Source organism: Eutrigla gurnardus (genome assembly GCF_963514095.1).
Source record: "Eutrigla gurnardus genome assembly, chromosome: 13".
Classification (NCBI taxonomy): domain Eukaryota; kingdom Metazoa; phylum Chordata; class Actinopteri; order Perciformes; family Triglidae; genus Eutrigla; species Eutrigla gurnardus.
The window spans coordinates 8614606-8633687 of NC_139936.1; the positions used below are offsets into that span (position 1 = coordinate 8614606).

Below are 19082 nucleotides of genomic sequence, written 5' to 3' on the forward strand. Positions count from 1 at the left end.
TGCACTGGATCAGAGGGGGAGGCGGGTGTGAACGCATCGTGTATGTGTGTGTGTGTGTGCTGAACGCTCGGCTTGTATCTGGGCCAACGTGTGACTCCGTGTGTGTCGGATAAAACGCAACATGAAGGGTTTCCTCGAGGCGGTGCAGAGTCCTTCACACCTCCCCGTCCTCCCTCCTCTCCACTCGTCAGGGCCGAGCTGTCATCTTGTGGATGATCACGAAACCGGCCGTCAGCCTGCCGATTGCATCATTGCTGCATTGTAAGCCTGCTCAGATGCTGCTGACCAAGACAGATTGGAAGTTGATTGCAGATGAGATCTGACCCTGCTCCGACCAGCAGAGGGAGCTAAGACCAGCTCATCCTTCATGTGTCCTCTGTTATCAGCCCAGCTTTAAGAGCTAGGAGACATTAAACATGATATTCCACATCACATCTTGGACAACTTTTTTTAAATTTCACAGCAAATGCTTGGTTTGTCTCTCAGAGACCCAGCTCTCTTTCCAACGGCTGCTCTCGCTCATCCCTGCTGTGATATAGAACATGTATCATTAATCTTCCTATTTAGGGGAACGTGTCTGCATGACAGGACCAAGCCATGGGTGAAAATAAACTTTTCACACCTTCATTAGTTTGCATTTAGGTGAAGAGGGCAGTGATTATGCACACAGTGGGGAGAACAAATACAATGTGCTGAAGTGCTGGCTTCAAACTATCATTATTCATGTTTTCAAAAATCTAAGTTGTTTATTGCATTTGTGACAAACTTCAGAGAAATAGTGGGCATGAAGAGAAAGAGTGCCGGCTCTGTCATTTTGAGTTATGACAACAAAAATGACAACTGTTCAAGCCGAATACAAAGAGATTTCACATTCAAGCATACACCTTGGCGACAAATCAAGATATTCTGAGCACATGGCATAACAACAGGGCCTGAAGTTAAAGGATACTAGTGTTAAAAAATAAATAAATAAATACCCAATAGATGAATTAAAACTACACATATACAACAAACAGTATTAAAAAAAAAATTGTACCGTTTTATAGCTCCTTGTACAATTTAGAGTATTAGTTCTCTGAAAATATGTGGCAATACCAGCCTTAATATTCAAATTAGTGCATTTATGCACAGCATACATGGTAAGGAGATTTACAGCTGAAACACCGGACTGTTGGCTTCCTAAATCCTTAAAAGCTAAAACAAAAATCCTTCAAAAGTTTACAAAAATAAGTGCAAGAGATTCAGACTCGACGAAGTTCATCCAAGTCTTATGACAAATTAAGAAACACTTATCCAATGTAAATCTGTCAGATCTCTTTAGATGAAGAGGAAAAGAGATGCAGGCATAAATATCGATCTCAGCAGTTATTTTAGTCACACAGAACAAATATGTTCATACAAAGAGGAAGTCACGCACACACACACACACACACACACAGACACACACACACACAGACACACACAAACAACACACACACACACACACACACACACACACACGTTTCACCGATGTGTAGGCAGTCTTTGCCCGAGGGGATACGCAGGCCAAAGTCACAATGCTCTGTGCTCTCACAAACACTTTCTCCATTAACCAGCAGACGTAACTGCAGCGCCTCAAGCTCCGCTATATATTCTCTTTCATTTGGACTCTGCACGGCGGCGGCGAGGGGGGTGAAAGAAGAGTTACCACAGTGGCGAGTAGGGAAGCGCTACTGTACGAGTAGGCTAAGGAGCAACAAACGAGATGGGGACAGGGTGAATAAGGCCAAATGCAGAGTAGACAGGATCCATCTCCAGTTATCAATACAAATTAATTATTTACCTCAAAAGACATGTTAGATTATCCTAATGTCCTTCTGATCAAAATGGGCTGGAAAAGACAGAAACAGAGAGGCTCTGCTGCGGTGACCTGATCCACATGGTTGAGATGGATTTTCAGTGTAGCATGTCGTCGTACAGGAAATGAAATATGGATGTGTGTAAGGACAGATATGTGTAGGAACGGCAGAGTATTTTGATAGATGAGCAAGAGAAGTGGAAAGTCCCCTGTGTAAACACTAGGTGGCGACATCCAACCCTCAAACCGAGCAGCCAGCCCCGTGCTGACTAAGGGTTTGCTGACGGTGGATGTGCGTTTGCCAAGTGAACATACATGTGTGCTTACATGTGATCATGCGGGAGGTGCGGTTGACCTTGTTAAGCTGCTGCATACACGTACGTTCTCCCCCGTTGCTGAGCCGATACCCCTCCACTCCCCGAGGACCCCCTCCCTCCTCTTCAATCACAGCTGATTTAATATGGCGGGAGAATACCCAGCTCAAACATGATCTGACAAATGATGTTTACTACATCAAACGTTGCATGAATTGTGTGCGTGGCGGGCGTCGATTATTACACATCTACCAACGCGGCGCTCCCGTTTTCTTCTCCTGCGTACCAAAAACATTAGACTGCCACAGCAGGAAAAACGAGTGAGCATCCTCCCCTCCCTCCCCTCTCTCTGTTGTTCACTTATTCTCCCTTGTTTGTCTCTAAATGTGAGATCCATTGTGTTTAGTCTAAACTGGCTGAGAGAAGAGAGGGAGGCGTTAAGAATTGAAAGCACGGTCTTCCAGTGTTGCAATGTGCTGCAAATAACTGCAGCAGAGAGGGAGGGAGTTGTAGTCTATATTGAAGCAGGAGAATTGATTATGGGAGGGATGGAGGAATGTACTGTAGGACGGAGGGAAGGAGGGAAGGGAGGGAGGGGGCTCATGGCTCTGCAAATCTCTGGGGTCGGCCAATTAGAGGCTGGGCGACACCACCGTCCTGCCAGCTAGTTAGTAAATCCTGCCGTTGTTCAATGAAACGTGTGAGCTTGTACACACACAAACAAGAACACACACACACACACAAACAAGAACACACACACACACACGAAGGAAATGTTTAAGTTGACAGTGAGATTGGAGATAATCAAATGCAGGACAGTTAAGTAGTTGAGTGGTCAGGGTCACTTGCTTTAATAGAAGATGTGCATGAGAGATTGAGAATGACAGACATGCATCATGAGCAGAGACGGCTCATTATCGACCCCGTCCTGCCGGATCCTGGTGGGTCACTGTAATAATATGTGTAGGGTTGGGATTCCATATCACCCATATCCTTTACAAACCTTATAAAGATCTGTGTAGCTTTACGTTCCAACAGTTACAAGGAACCCCGACGTGTGTTTTACAGTAAATACGGAGGCTACATGTTCCAACACCGCAGCCTTGTGGATACATGATCTTTCTCAGTAGATGGAGCTGATGAATATGTCATGAAAGTGTTCACATGGCTATTTATTCTCAGCATATAAAAGACTTTGACCTTGGAAATGATTGGAATTGATTAAATGGAATTTGAAAACATCTACATTTCCATGAGAGCTGAGGAACTCTCGCAATATGATAAACAGGTCCAGGACCGCTACTGAGCGTGTTCAGATTATTTTCCAAGGTCAGGAATTACATTTCCAATCTTGAAACCTGGTTTGGATGAAATGATCTGTTAATATCCGGCTAAACTTTGCCAGATAAGCCGTTTGCCATTTAGCTGAATTACTTGTACTTTATTATTCGCCAAAAAAATAACAAAGACGGGGGGGAACCAAAGATTCTATAAGAGATTAATTAGACTCTGATATGATACTTTTTAAGATCAATAGAACAAACATGGAGGGAAGCCAAACATCATCTGTTTACATGTAGCATCACTGTAGTCTTCTCTTGTCCAAAAATTAAGTTTCATCCTCTTTTCAGCCCCGGGACGTTCAGAAGTTGGAGCCCTGACAGCAACAATACGAAGATGGTTAAAAATCTGCAGATTCCCTTTAATAACTGTGGTCATTTTAACTTTAAAGTACTGTATCTTAACTGGATCCTGCCATCAGAACCTGTGTGCATGTGTGTATGTGTGTGTGTGTGTGTGTGTGTGTGTGTGTGTGTGTGTGTGTGTGTGTGAGATGCAGGGTCATTAAAAAAAGTGCTACTATTCTTGTAGCATTTAAACATCAACAAATCATTGCCACATTGTTGCAGACTTGGCAAAGAAGCAACCTAATATTTCAGCCAAGGTAATTAAATAACAATATTTGCTAGCGCGACTGCACAGGCAGCATCTCAAACATGACTGGATGGATGAACGGCTGTTAAGTTCTGTGTACATCTACATGTTGGCCGTCCTAAAGAGCACAGTATCACTGTGCATGCCGGGTGGCTTGAGGAAGAGGATCAAACCAAAGTGACATCACCTCTGCCTGCGGGGGGATTCAGACGACGGGGTTGACAAATGACTAAGCTTTTAATAACGGGTCCACGACACTATGATGACACTTGACATGAGGATTAGACGACGAAGCTGCCCTGCACTAAGTAACGTTTGTCATCGGGGAGCATGGAGCGATAGTCCGTGGCACCAACCTAGGTCGAAGTACCTGCCCTCGTAATGTCATCATTTGTTTCCCAAAAGGGCCGCTCCAGTCATAAAAACTAACCCCACTAAGCTGCTGTAACATACAGACACTGGATTTCAACACGCCACTTTGGAATATGCAGGTTTGATTCAGTCAGGAAATCCAGAGTCCAATCATGAAGTCAATCGTCTCCCTCGCATCGCATTAAATGAATCAGACGTTCTCTATTGTCCGCACTCAGAGAACTGGAACTGAGAATTACAGCCGGGAAGCTGTGCTGCTGTAATGACCGACTGCACTGCTGGGTCCAGAATTGAATTATTCCTCTTGCCTCCGGTAGACAGAGAGAAAAAAAAAAGGAATCCTCATATCAATCAGGTAAATAAGACACCCGTCATACAATCCAGAGGAAAGGGGTGCAGAGTCACCCTGGGGTCACCCACTCTCCTCTGATATTTCACTCCTTTCCCCCCCCTTTCATTCTCCTCTTCTATGACTCTACCTCGGGGCCATTCCTTCAATCTGAGTGCTCATCTTCAAATAAGGTGCTTCCCACACACAAGTAAACGCCGTCCTACAGCAGCATGCTCGCCTCGAGCACGAAAATACATTAAAACGTGCAGAACACATATTCTAACTCTGTATTTTGCCACCTCAGACTAGCGATTCTGAGGCCACTTGGAGCTGAATTCATCATTCATCAACATGTTAACCAGGTTTAATGTTCGACATGTTCTTAATCTTAGTTTAGCATTTAAAACATGCTAACATTTGCACTTTATCACTGAATCGAAAGTACAGCTGAGGCTCAAGGGAATGCCTTTAGTTCTGCAGGTATTTGGTCATAAACCAAAGAACTCAAGATAGTGGCGTTAAATGAAAAGTCGGAGTATCACTAAATTAAATAAAATTCTTCCTGAGAGGAACAGAACTGTCAGTGTACCAATTTCATGACAATCCATCTCCTTTCACAGAAAAAAAAAAAAATATCAACCTTATGGTGGCACAAGATGAGAAAGGGGGATCATCGCGCTCAGTAGGACTCATCCTCTGGGGAAAATGAATGTCTGTACAATTTTCATTGCAATCCATCGGATAGCTGTTTGGATTTTGCAGTCCAGTCTAAAGTGGTGGGCCGACCAATTTGCAAACCCACCGTGATCATCCTTACCTCCACATTTATTCTCTTTTTGTGTGCTGATGGATGAATGAAAAGACCGAATCACAAGGTCCCCGAGAGGTGAATGATGGATAAATGCATTAAATGGCACCAAACACCTCCTTGTTGTACAGTATAAGCCAGAGACACAGGACAAATACACTATTTCTCCAGAGAGCAAAACGGAGCAGATCAATACAGTAAGTGGTAGGTTGCACATTGCAGAGGCTCCCGGCTTTGGCAAATATCAGCCCAAGGGATGCTGCAGAGTCCGAGGATATCTAGGCAGGATTCAGAGCACCTGATCATCAAACCACACTAAGCTCCCCTACACCACCTCCTGTTCTTTCCTCTCTCCTCAGCCAGGAGGAGCTTAAAGGGGAAAGAGCCGAGGTTGGGTACCGAACACCAAAAGATTTCCTTTTGTCACAACAAGCTGTCCAGCGACGACCTGTAAAGAAGAAGATCTCGCCTCATTCCTCCTGTCCCCGTCTTTTATTTGGGTGAGGCTCCATTTCAAAAACCCTGATCTCTCAATTCTTGTCTTAGCGAGTTACGTAACAGCTGCACTATTAGAATAACAATCGGGAGGGGAGATTAACACGACCGGCCGAGGAGAGAGATAGAGAGGGAGATGAACGGAGGGAGCGAGGGAGGCACAGAGGGGAAATCTAAGGAAGCCCCTCACAATGTGACACGAGGCTTCACGTGCAGTCTTCGATGTAACCATGCAGTGGGAGGACGGACGCAGACGGATGCCTCTATTGTTCATATTTCTGGAGGTTTACACAATCTGTTATTGGGAGAGTTATGCTTTGCTGAAAGTGCTGCAGTCCTACGTGTCAGTTCAGCTTCATTTACAATCACGGCTAGGGAAACACCAATGAATGCTCTCGTATCTCGCAGGCTTGTTTAAATTACAGCGACAATAAGAGGATCCAGATGCTTGTGGCTTTCGGCTTGAAGGAATCAATCACTGCAGTGAGGATGAATCTCTCCATCAATCCTCAGGCTTCTGAGTTTTTGGGGGAAGCCGAATCCCTGCAGAGAGGGAGTGCCTGTTGGATGCTTGATGCTCTCATTTATTTCATCATTTTCTTCCGTTTTTAAGATTGGAGAGCAACTCTGGAGTCGTCTCGTCTCTCCCATCAAAGACACCTGACTGGGTGTGGTGGGGTATCTGCTTTGGAATCACTAAGCTAGCTCATTACTAAGACCTGCTCTGGAAAAAGGGAGGAGGAGAGAGGTGAGGGTTGGCCTCACGTGTGCCTTCCAGTCCTGCTTTAATTAAAGGAGAGTAGGCTGCACCCCCCTGGCCAACCTGCCCCAGCAGCACTTATTGTAGTGCCAGGAGCTGGACTCACTGAGACTCCTTCCCAGCGTCCGTCAACATGAGTGAGTGCCTCGGCGAGGCCCTGCTGAGTCATCCGTCTCAGGGGTTCCACAGGGCCACCTGAGCTGCAGATACATACACATTCCAGTTGCATCTTTTCAAGACTGGGGACAGGGAAGTCCAGAGAAAGGACAGAGTCACACCTTTACATGATGTAAGCAGCCAATAATGAAAGTGATGAGCCTCTCCCAACAATTTGACCTGAAGAATGGTTGACTTGAAGTAGCTGGTGACGGTATCGGTAAGCAGACAGGTGCTGGTGCTGCCTCCGATGGGATCCGTCGCTGCTGCAGCCCCCCTAATCCACTGCACCAAACCTGGACACACACTAAAACACCTCCAGCTCTACGGTACCAATCTGCCTCAGACATTGACACATTAACCTCGGCGAAGGCTGAAGGGGGGGGAGAAGAGATTTTGGAGGGCAGACACAGACGAGGCCGGAATGCTGATCCACTGCTGGTGTTTTTATATGAAGGAGAAGATTGCACTTAGATAGCACTCTCACCGTTGCAATGTTCACCGGCAGCCATGTTAGCTGCACAGTCCTGCACCGAGGCTTAGTGTCTATGCAGGGGATTTTTATCTTTAAAACGCCTGATAGGCGGAGATCTCCAGCTGCAGCCAACACCTCTGAGTGCCAGATAATACACAGCAACAAAGGAGCCATAGTGCATCCTGACCAGACTTACTGTATTGATGAGTCTGAGTAGCAGCACCACTAAGTGGTCAGTCCTCAGCTGCCATGACTTTCTCTGCACTTCATCGCCTCACCAGGAGCTCGACTTCACAGAAACCAGAAGTGCACACGGATGCCTTTTTAGCCAACACAGGCGTCACACATGATGCTGCAGAACCTTCAGCTCTTTTATAGATCTTCAATTATTTAGTCAATCGCCAGGAAATTAATTTGCACATGCTTATCAATTGCTTCTCACATTTTAAGGTGCCAGCTTCTGAAATGTGATAATTTCCTGGTTGTCTTGTCTTGTAAATGACTGTAAATGTTCACTGTATTTATGTTTGATAGACCAGACAATACATTTTCAATTTATCAATATTTGTCAGATAACAATTTTATTATTATTGGGGGGTTTTTTTTTTAGAAGAAGAAGCTTTTACCGGCATGCCACAGTGTTACATTGGCTGGCAATAAATATTCTAGAGACATTGAGTTAAAAGGAAATCTATTCATGAATGTGCACCAATATTGACAAATTGGTTATTTGTTTGTTTCTTTTTTACAAAAATGCCACAATATTTTGCTGATTTTTTTGATAATCTAAATAAACAGCCTTATGGAGAACAAGAGTAATAAAAAAAAGGCAAATTGGTTGTGGCCGTAATAACAGCAATAGGTGCCCGTAAAGATAGTACCATAAACATTCAGAAATCACAACACTGTTACAGATTAAAATTAACTGAAACACATCCGGCTCCAACCAAATAAGCAAATTGTCACCAGAGAAATCCATATTGTTGCATACCAAAACACTGGTCTGGACATAAAGCCTGGATGGGAATATTGGATTTGTTTAACACCCTGGGGGCTCACCAACTCCTGATCACATGCTGGAGCTCTAAAACAACTGGTATCAGGAGGAAACGGAGCTCTAAATGGTCATCAGGAGTCCAACTGAAATAATTGTATGGATCTTACTTGCAGCTCACATGACAAGTGTAGCTAGTTTTGTTCAGAGTTTGCAATTAGATGCCAAATCTCAAATTTGTGAATGGAAATTGTGTTCTTCTCATCTTTCTGCATTTGCATTTAAAGCATTAATAAAACATGCAATGACTGAAAATGCTTTTATTCACCAAATGTTGATGTATTTCCATTCTGCCAGGTGCACATTTCCTGTTATAATCCTGAATCTTTAAATACGTAAACAGCCGGAAATAAAGATCGCACTAGACCCATTTTTATCCGTCATGCTGATACGAGACAAACAATAAAACATTTCATACATCAGGGTCATTGTTGCCAGGTAGACCACTTCACACCAAAGTAGCTCTCGGTGTGGACATGGACCCACATACAGAAGGAGGTGAAACTAGGTGCTGACTGGGACAATAGAGCTTTGTTCATATCCTGACAATGCTCATTTTTCAAGAGGAGCGAACTCATCAATAAAAGTAATTTGAGGACAGCATTAGCCACCGCTCAGCAACTGACCTGTGCTGTATATTACCACTACACCATGAAGCCAATTAAAATGGCACTTTCATGCTTTGATGATGGATTGTTGGCCCCGAGTCTCTGGACATTCATCAGTGGACAAAGATTTGTGTCACCCACGGGGACGGAAATAATCATGGGAAACACCAACATACATCAGCCTCAAAAAGTACACAAGAGGATGAGCAAATCAATGTCTTTATAAAATGCTTAATGAAATGTAATATTAGAAAATAAATGAGGATCGAGTCTCTGAAAGCCCCTAGAGGCCAAGACCAGCTGGACCAACGGAGTCTGAACCGAGGGGGGTTAAAAGAGGAGATGGTCTGCACCGGCTCATTACTTACCGCTCCAACACAGAATATGAGCATGATTGATTCATTTCACCGAGGCGTTGACGGGGAGGATGTCAATAGTAGCCTACTTTATGGGCGAGCATTACAATTCTGCAATTATTGAAAAGATCTTTCATAAAACTCGATGAACAAATGCTCTGATGTAAGCCTCCGACATCGCAGCTCCTGTTACACTAAGCATGTGTTAAACCCCCACATATCTGTGTTCTTGCAGAAGTTATATATTAAAAAATATATATAAAAAATATATATTATATATATAAAAAATATAAAATATAATCAAAATATATATATTTTTTTATATATATATATATATATATATATATATATATATATATATATATATATATAATATATATTTTGAGGAGAAAAAAACAGTAATAATAATTTAAAAAAAGACAAATGTATTCAAAGTTTAGAGAAGCAAAAAAATCGACAGCAAAAAAAACAAACCAACAGCAAATACTTTCAGCACTGCCAGTGAAGTTCAGCACAAAGATGCTTCCCCAGGATTTTCAGAAGCTCATGCCATGACACACAGCCACAGGTCAGAGGAAAAGCCCAAATAAAGCCTCAGATGATGGCGGTAGAAGCAAGTCTAAAGATAAAATTGTGAGAATGTGCATGTGAATAACAAAACTGGCATTACAACACAGACCCACACAAACCCTCAACACCACCCCCTCATCCAAAACCTTGCTTCCAGCACCCCCACACCCCCGTTGAGAAACGCTAGTCTTAAATAACCTGCTGACACCGACATCCTTCCAGAGCGCCGCACTCCTGCTTTTCCAACTAAAAAAATACCCAAGCAACAATAAATCAACCACAATCATTTGTCAACATAGTAAATAATACAACATATATTAAGTGAGAATGTTAAGGGTTCAGGATAAAGTGCTGAAAGGCCTCCGATGAGGGAAAGTGAAGCTTAAACAACAAAACTCTGGTTTGCTGCTATGTTGAAATGTTACAGGGTGGGAAAATGATGAGTGTTAGTATGTGTGTGAGATAAATGTATAGGCTCATTGATAAAAACAAAAAATATGTGGTTCTGTCACAGAGAAAAGTGTTGACCTTGCCTGCCTGGTGAGGATGGGACACTCCCGAGGTGCAGGTCGATACACCAGACAGCTGATGTAACAACTACTGAAAAACGGGACTCGAGTGGCGAAGAAAGAAATCCACCAAGTGTGACGGCGGTTTTGTTAACCGCCGTGCAATATAAAGGAAACTTCCGAATCACGGACAGTAGAATTTGACTACGTAGCCAGAGGCATCAGAGAGGAAACAAAGAGGGCACTGGAGAGAGAGAGAGAGAGAGAGAGAGAGAGAGAGAGAGAGAGAGAGAGAGAGAGAGAGAGAGAGAGAGAGATTCCCCCAGTGTTAACATCTGCCCCAGAAACCAGGAATGGCTGTAAGCCGTTGTTAAAAAAAGGAAGAGAGGTTGGGAGGGGGAGCTGGAGGGGAGTCAGGAAGCTTATTTGAGAGACTTAAGCTGCACAGTTACGTAAGTGATACGGGATCCTCTGAAACCATACACTTTCAGTCAAAGTTGGGTGATGCATTAGCACCCTCGCCGGAAATCTTATCTGTGCCGTCAGAACTGCAGACTTTGCCTTCTTGATTCTCATCTTGCCGGACGTGAACACACTGCACATACACACATGCATTAAAGAAAACACACATGCATCTCTGCACTCCTGGGCCTTTTAGCAAAAAAGGTTAATGAGATCCATCTCTAAGAGGTGGAGAATATGACACCGTTACTCATGTCAGCATGTGTGTCCAAAGGAGCGATGGCTGAGAAACATCTACTCCAGGAGTATCCGACTCACACCACCTTCACCTCGCCTACACCGGCCTTCCAGCCCTGCCTCCCCCTCTCTGTGAAAGTGGAAGCTGTCCTGCGTTTCTGTCCATAACACCGTCTCTACTGCATCAGCATCAGATTGGTTTACAGCCAGCCTGGCACGGCGCAGGCTCGCGGGGCGGCCGGACTCGTACTCAATTTGCCCACCGACACGCAGCAGCACAATCTGCCGATGACTCATGACCATGAATGAGTTGGAGAGGGATCCAACGAGAGGTATAAAAGCAGACTCTGCAGCCGGGGCGATAACATCCCCGCAGGCGGCCGACTGGCGGAGCAGAGATTTATTGTTTACAACGAGCCCCCGAACCAGTCACTCCAGCGCTGCCTGGGACTCCTCCGTCAGACGTCTGCAGTCATTAAAACGCCACAGAGAGGAAACGCTGGGAAAAAAAGGGAACGGGCTGTTTGCGGAAATTGGTACGCTCAGTGTCCTCGTGAATAATTAGTAGTGAAGTGAAATTTTTGCTCACTGACACCGTACCGCAGTGTGAAAACAAAGACAGAGAGAGAGAGAGAGAGAGAGAGACAGAGATGTGAAGAGACTACACTGTCTTATCAGACAAGTTAGACAGGACAGTCAATAAAGCAGGTATAGAGCCGTCAAGGGGAGTAGGAAAGCATGCAGTGTGTTGCGCCGTTTCCCCATGTCTGTATGCAGCGGACATACATGAGTGTACACACAGTAGAAACACACTCGTGACTGAGTTTCCATGTGTGGCACCTCTGACCACAGCTTAGCATGACAAGAGAAAGAAAGGGTGGTGGTGGTGGGGGGGCAACTCAACCTTCCTGCCCCACTCTCCAGCCACCCCTCCCTCCGCACCCTACCCCATCACTCCCCCCCCTCCCCTCCCCCCCGACCACCCCACCTGTGAATAGTCCCAGTACCTTGCGCTTTTTATCCCGCGAGCGACTCCTCTTTTTGACCCTCTCCTCCTCCTTCTCTTTGCGCTCCTGCTCTAGCTGGGCTTCTAAATCCTTGTTCTTGCGGAGATGTTTGGCGGCTTGTGCCATGGCGGCGGTGGTCGGGGTCTGGCGGGCGTTGACGCGTCCAGGTCCTGCGGCGGCGGGGCGACGGCACGGGGACTTTTACCTGGTGCCGGCCAACACTAGCGCTGCCGCTGCTGCTCCGTGTTCTAGCCCTGCAGAGACTGCGAGCGTGCTCACCCTCTGCCTCCTCCTCCTCCTCCTCCTCTTCAGCAGTGCAGTCACACACACACACCGGCGGTCCTCAGCCGTCTGCTGTGGGATGCTACTGCAGCGTTGCTCTCTCTCTCTCCCTCTCTCCCCTTTTCTCTCTCTCTCTCTTCAGTGCTCGCACACTCTCCCTCTCTCAAATGCTCACGTACACTTCCCTCCTTCAATCTTTCTGCTGCCGTCCTCTCCGGTCGCCCTCCTTCACTGTGAAGAGGGAAACACAGTAAATTACAGTGAACAAACACGTTTTTTCCCCCCTTTCTTTTTGACTTGTTGTCTTTCTCTACATTTCTCTCCACTTCACTGCTTTGACATTCTGTGAAACTGCATCGAACTGCATCGACTCGACCCCCCCCCCCCCCCCGAACCCCTCAACAAAGATTCAAGAAGGATAAACTGACAGTCTGTGAGGAATAGCCTGAGCAGCTTTGAATCAAAGTCAGCTCTCCTTCCCGGCATTGATTTTGTTTCCTTTTCCTGTATTTAATTTCTCAGTATCTCATATTCCTGCTGTGTATCCATCTGTGGAGGATCGCTCGGCTGCACAGGGAACCCGTCATCACCACAATCACACACACACACACGCGCACACACACACACACACACACACACAGGGAAACATAAAAAAAAAATCTAAAACATGCATGAGGAAAAACAGAACCTCTCACTCGTCCACTCTCTCTCCCTTCTCCCTCTCTGCTGCTTGGCCGCTGCAGCAGACGGGATCGGTACCCGTGCAAAGATGTTGGTGCAGTGGGCTCGTGTTTACTACAGTGAGGCTGCGAGCTATAAAAGGCTTTTCCCCCCATCACACCCGCTGAACATCCATCATAAAGTGGGATAGAGTAACATCAAAAGCTTTGCTTCATTATCTTTTCCTGCATTCCTTTACTCCCCCCCCCCCCCCCCCCCCCTCCCATCCCTCCTTATTGTTCTGCAGACAATAAAAGATTTACTACATGGAGGTGTAAATAAACGTGTTACAGTATAAGTGGCTTGTGTGTGCAGTGTTCATGTACATTGCATGTGTGGATATGTGCGCAGTGAGAAAGAGAGGAGCCGATGGAGCCAGCACCTGTTTACTGGTATTGCTCTGCCTCTCTCCTCCCTCCCTCCCTCCCTCCCTGCCTGCCTGTTCCTCCCCTTCTCCCCTCCTCCCTGCAATGGTGCTGACGCAGGCAAAAAATATCCGTTAACATCTCTCTTTGCCCAGCTCACTATACATCACACGTACAGTTCACACTGATACAGTAGACACACACACACACACACGCACATGCATGCCAACACACGTGCTTGGAGAGACAGCTGGTGAATGGCTGTTATTAGAGCGTTCTGCAGCCACATCTTAATTTCCCCCACTAATGTGTTCTCCCCTCCGTACGTCATTTTAGAGGATAACATTGGAAGATGTACGAAAGCAAGCAGGATATTCTCACCCCGCCTCCTATGGTCTCAATCTGTCACCTCTTCTCCCATTCTCAGAGGTAATTATCAGCTCTTTTCTGACACTTAACTGTTCATTGACTCATGATATTGAGCCAAATTTGAATGAAAAGTGCTCTTAAGAAAATGAAACCTGGGTATTTCTTGGCTCTGCACATCATTTAATAGCAACATTATGTTGACAAAAATTAAGATCGTTACCATGTTCAAGAGCCATTCGTCGTGCATTTCATTCAGTATCCTCTACCGCTTCCTGTCCGTATCTCATGTTTCAGTTTTTCCTCTGCTCTCCTGCCAAGGCTTCCCCTGATCTGATAGCAGCCTTCTCTCTATACTGCAGCATACTAATGAATAGGGCTGGTGATATTGCCTTCGGTCTGCAATGCAACAACACAAATCATTCGCTCATGTGGCCCAGCTATGACACAAACAAACACAAATACTGACGAGCTGACAGCTCCGTGGCAACAGATTCATCACAATATCGAGCTCCCGGGGAACGGGGCCTAAATTAATCACCAGCTGGGCTGACTGCGCTGGGGATCAGGAGGTTTTTGCCTAGCCAACTAAAATGGTCTTGTTATGCTGTACTCTTGCTCGGCTAATGGAGGGGCACTTTTACTGTGGTTTTGTTAACACAGCCAGTGGGACCGTTCAAGTATAGTAGCTGGATCATCCAAGGCCGAAGCTGGATGATCCCTGTGGGGAGGAGGGCGTTCCACACCCACCACATACCGACGAGTGAAACGGTAGCGTTAACTCAACAGCCTATTTAAAACACCTGTTTCAACCCCTTGATGCTGTGCTATTTGGCTGCCTACCTTCAAACCTGACATGAGCTTCACTGAACAACAAGGACGTCTTCAAAGTAGCCACTGATTGCAACTAGAGACGCATCGATTGCAATTTTCTGGACTGATTCCAAAATCTGACGTCTGACCTGCCGCTCCAGATTTTTTTTTCCTAAGAAATATAATCAACATTAATAATCCAGATGAAATTCTTTTTTTTAAAAATCATTGTCATCTATAGTGGTTATTTTCATATGGGAAATAAATTATTTGATTTTACTTTAAATATGCTCTGGCATCAGTAGATTTAATGATGCACTAAAAACTGCTTAGAGTTAGAGTTAGGATGTCAAATATGTCACAATTCCAATATAATATCCATTTCATATTGCTGTGAAAACATCTTCAATATAATGAACCTGTTTACGTCAGCAGACAGGTCACTGCAATTACTCTGAGCAGCATGCATGGAAATTAATTACAATACAATAAGTGTCTGATTGAGTTAGTTGTTCCACATGTTTTAACGATGTTGCTCCCCGGCTGACTTTGGACTGAAAACTGTGAGCCTCAGGCGATGTCTTCTTCAACCACCGATGAACCGTGATATGACTGTCTGTGCTGCCAACATGTGTGCCATCATGTGTAAATATGACTGGCAAAAAAAAATCAGAAATATGAAACGGCAGCCAATCAGTTCTGCAACTGCATTACTGTGTGTTAATCATGTAACTTGTTGTAATGTAACGGAAAACCAACGGCTAATAAATCAATCAAACTTAAGATCGAAAAAATGTTGTGCAGTAATATGAAGTACAACACAATTGTCAGAGGGATTTTCAATCATGTCTATAAATGTCTATATCTGAGCAAACTCCATCTACAGATGAAGATCATGTGATATGATTGAAAGCTCCTGAGTTGTTCCACAAAAGCATCAAGCTTTGTATACACAGAGATTACAAATGGCAACAACGCTATGGCAAGAATTTGAATGCGCTAATTTATAAGAATATTTTCATTTTTTTCAAGCAAAACACTGGAACGGACTGGAAACCCCTATATAAGCCTATTTATTGCTTCAGAGTGCACCCAGTGTAAATGAGCTGTCCCTGGGGTGGTCCTGCCTGGGACACAAAGGGACAGGTTGTGTGGACCCGGGGGGAGAACTAAACACACAGCTACTGCCCGAGTTCTCTTCAGTGCGACGGCCAGCACCCGCCGGCATATTAGCCGCTCCAGCGCTCCTCTAGAAACAGTGGACGGGATACGATGAACCCATACACAGAAGTGGCAGCCTATTCAACACATGGAAGCATACTATACGATATGGAACAGCCATCAAATCCAGATTCTCTGGTGAGAAACATGTAGTCAAGAGCCAAGATTCATATCTTTCTTTGTTTTCTAAAGTCTCACACAAATACATTTTTCTCTTAAAATACATAGGTAAATAATATATTTACATGCAGTTATAAAATTAATGAGCAATGTAAACAATTTAGGCTGGTGAGCACAAAGGTATAATGCTGCAGGAAGCTTCCATCAGTGCAGCTCACATGGAAGGTAAAACACCTAAACACATCTCAGTTCTGAAGCCATAGAGGACTGACAAGTGTGTGCTTCACTAAAGCTTTAACCTTGAGCCGAGAAAGAAACTACTGCATTAAGACACCATCTACTGGCTATTCTTACGCAAGATCCGTCACATGAAACACCAAATCATCCTGGAGTCCTGGACACAAATCCCTTACTTTTAGGGATTATTATCCCCACATTAAAAGTTGCAAGGCAGATTTAAAATGCACCTTGTGAAACACAGCATCCACTGGTCGAATTCTGACCCTTCTGCATACAGCAGTTCAATTAAATCCCCCTCGACCAATAGCATCCCGGAAAGGGTCCGACAGAGGAGGCGGGGCCAAGCCTGGAGCCCCTTCTCCTGTGACACCAGCCAACTCTGCAGGCTGCACCCACACAACGACACCATGTGTAACACTGACAAATGTGCTCCAACATTTACTCACTGCGGGTCAGCAAATAACAAGTCCCCATGTCTTGAAATACCACATGCTGCAGGTCAAGTGTTTAATGTATAGCCAGTCATTCTTGACAGCCAAATGTCAGCTTTACACTCATTGACACTCACACACTCAGAGGTGGAATCCTCGGGATAATCTTACAGGAACAGGTCACATGGTCTGGAGGATATTTCTCAAACACTTTATTAACATCCGTTAATCATGAGAGAGCTAATAATCAAACGCGTCGCTTTGCATCGGTCATATTAACCCATCAGCTGCAGCGGTAGCTGCTTTTTACTATGCTGCTCATGTTCAGTCCACCTCCATATTTCAAAGAGTCTCCAGTGTTTGCTGGCAGAGGGCCACAGCCTCCAGTGAGATACAGTACTCTGCTGGCCCGTGCCTTCCTCTGCACAATCAACTTTGGTTTATAAGAAGCAGCAGCGTTAGTCACCATCGGCCAAAATGAGACGACGGGATGAAGAGAAAAAACACCCTCGCTGTACTTGTGCTGCTACAGGATGGATGAACACCATTTTGTGATTTTCAAGTGGATCACGGCATCATCACACTGCCCTTTTAACCACGTGAAAGCGATTATGGTTGGTCGTCACAGAAGATCAATCGGAGAAACATTGAGTAGAGAAGAATAAAGGTCGGACAGCGCCCTCTGGTGATTAGTTGGATGTACTGCTTCAAAGAGAGGCAGGAACATTCGCTGCATGCGTCTGGGTTTACAGACATGACGGCTCTTGGTAGCAACCTGCTGTTGAAATGTGTTTATAGGAGCACATTACAGGACTAACAGGAAGAAAGACAACAAGTGTGGTACGGGAATAATCCATCATTCTGATCACACCGGACCACAGTGCCGCCCGTAGGCTGATCTTGCAGTACAATGGGTACACACACACACACACACACACACACACACACACACACACACACACACACACACACACACACACACACACACACACACACACACACACACACACACACACACACACACACACACACACACACACACACACACACACACACACACACACACACACACACACACAGCAACACCACAGGACGGCTCAGCGCTGCTCCGATTAGACAGCACCCCTTCAGATATAATCATGTGTCCAAATGATGATGAAACTAATTCCAAAACGAGGTTTGGGTTTAATTACTGTTTTGATAAGTGATTCATTTGGACAAAAAAATTTAAAATGTGTCTTGGTCTGTGTGGGAAATTGAGATGGGATTTGGGAAAACAATTCTGACAGTTTACTGACTAAACAATTAAATCAATGTAGTTGAACAAAAAATAAATTAAAAAGGATACAACTATGTGGTTGCTATTTCTGTTTAAGCCCAGTTTATCAAGACAGATGTAGCCTGATAAGCAGGTTCACATGAGGTCAGAATTAGAACAATAACCCTCTATTATAAGCGTAATTACAGTCCAGTACATTAACACCACAAACAGAATCAGACCCATAAACCTGAAACTTGGCTAGTAGAGCATGACGGGACGATAGAGCAGGTTAGCTCATAGACCTAAAATTATCCTTTTGAAAGAGCTCCCCCTCCCTCCCTCTCTCTGCTGGCACTGCACCAGCTGAGAGAGCACTGATTGGGAAAGCCATATGGCAGGTAACAAATCAAGGGCAGGCTTCGTATCCACACTGTGCTGCGGCTCAGGCAGCCTGCCACCTCACCCGGTCTGGCTCCGTATTCTCGGGGAGGCGCGCGGACCAGAGTTCAGTGTAAATATGCCACCAGTGTTACTGACGCTGCACCGTCACCGGCTCGGCCGTGTGAACGGCAGTCCTGAGTTGTCTCAAAGATGCAGAGTCAGCGGTGAGTTCCGCCGTCACACCAGCCGGGAGTGGCAAAGGCCTCAGGCAGACTGACAATCGCTGCTGTTGTGTACAGAGGATCTGACGAGGCACAGCGCAGCACAGCAGCGTGTAGGCAAAGCACACTGCTGTTCTCAATCGTCTATTATTAGATAACTGGAGTCCCGCTCACTACGTTTCGGTCCAGCAGGACCCTCATCAGCGTTTTACGCAGAAAAAGAAACATGTCTAATAAAGCCTATAACCCCAACTAGGCAATTATTAAAACACATACATCCTAATGATGTAGTGAAGTCCATTAAAGCAGAGATAAAGCAAACAAGCGCTCCATGAGGAGGAATGATGACCCAGTAGCACTAAAAACAACTTAATG

The 19082-nt window shown here is 45.1% G+C and overlaps 1 protein-coding gene across 7 annotated transcripts in view; it reads right to left on the bottom strand.

Annotated features, from left to right (window-relative positions):
• Nucleotides 1-12619, bottom strand: part of ank1a (ankyrin 1, erythrocytic a) — a 73848-nt gene extending 61229 nt beyond the window's left edge. For 2 of the 7 annotated variants that reach the window (XM_084025778.1, XM_084025776.1), the window contains exon 1: nucleotides 12287-12615. In XM_084025778.1, the coding sequence (XP_083881904.1) occupies nucleotides 12287-12412 (126 nt within the window). In that variant the 5' untranslated portion in view covers nucleotides 12413-12615. Of the gene's footprint in view, nucleotides 1-12286 lie in introns of all 7 variants that reach the window. The other 5 variants (XM_084025773.1, XM_084025774.1, XM_084025777.1 and 2 more) reach the window with 5 other exon arrangements.
• Nucleotides 12620-19082: the final 6463 nt, after the last annotated feature.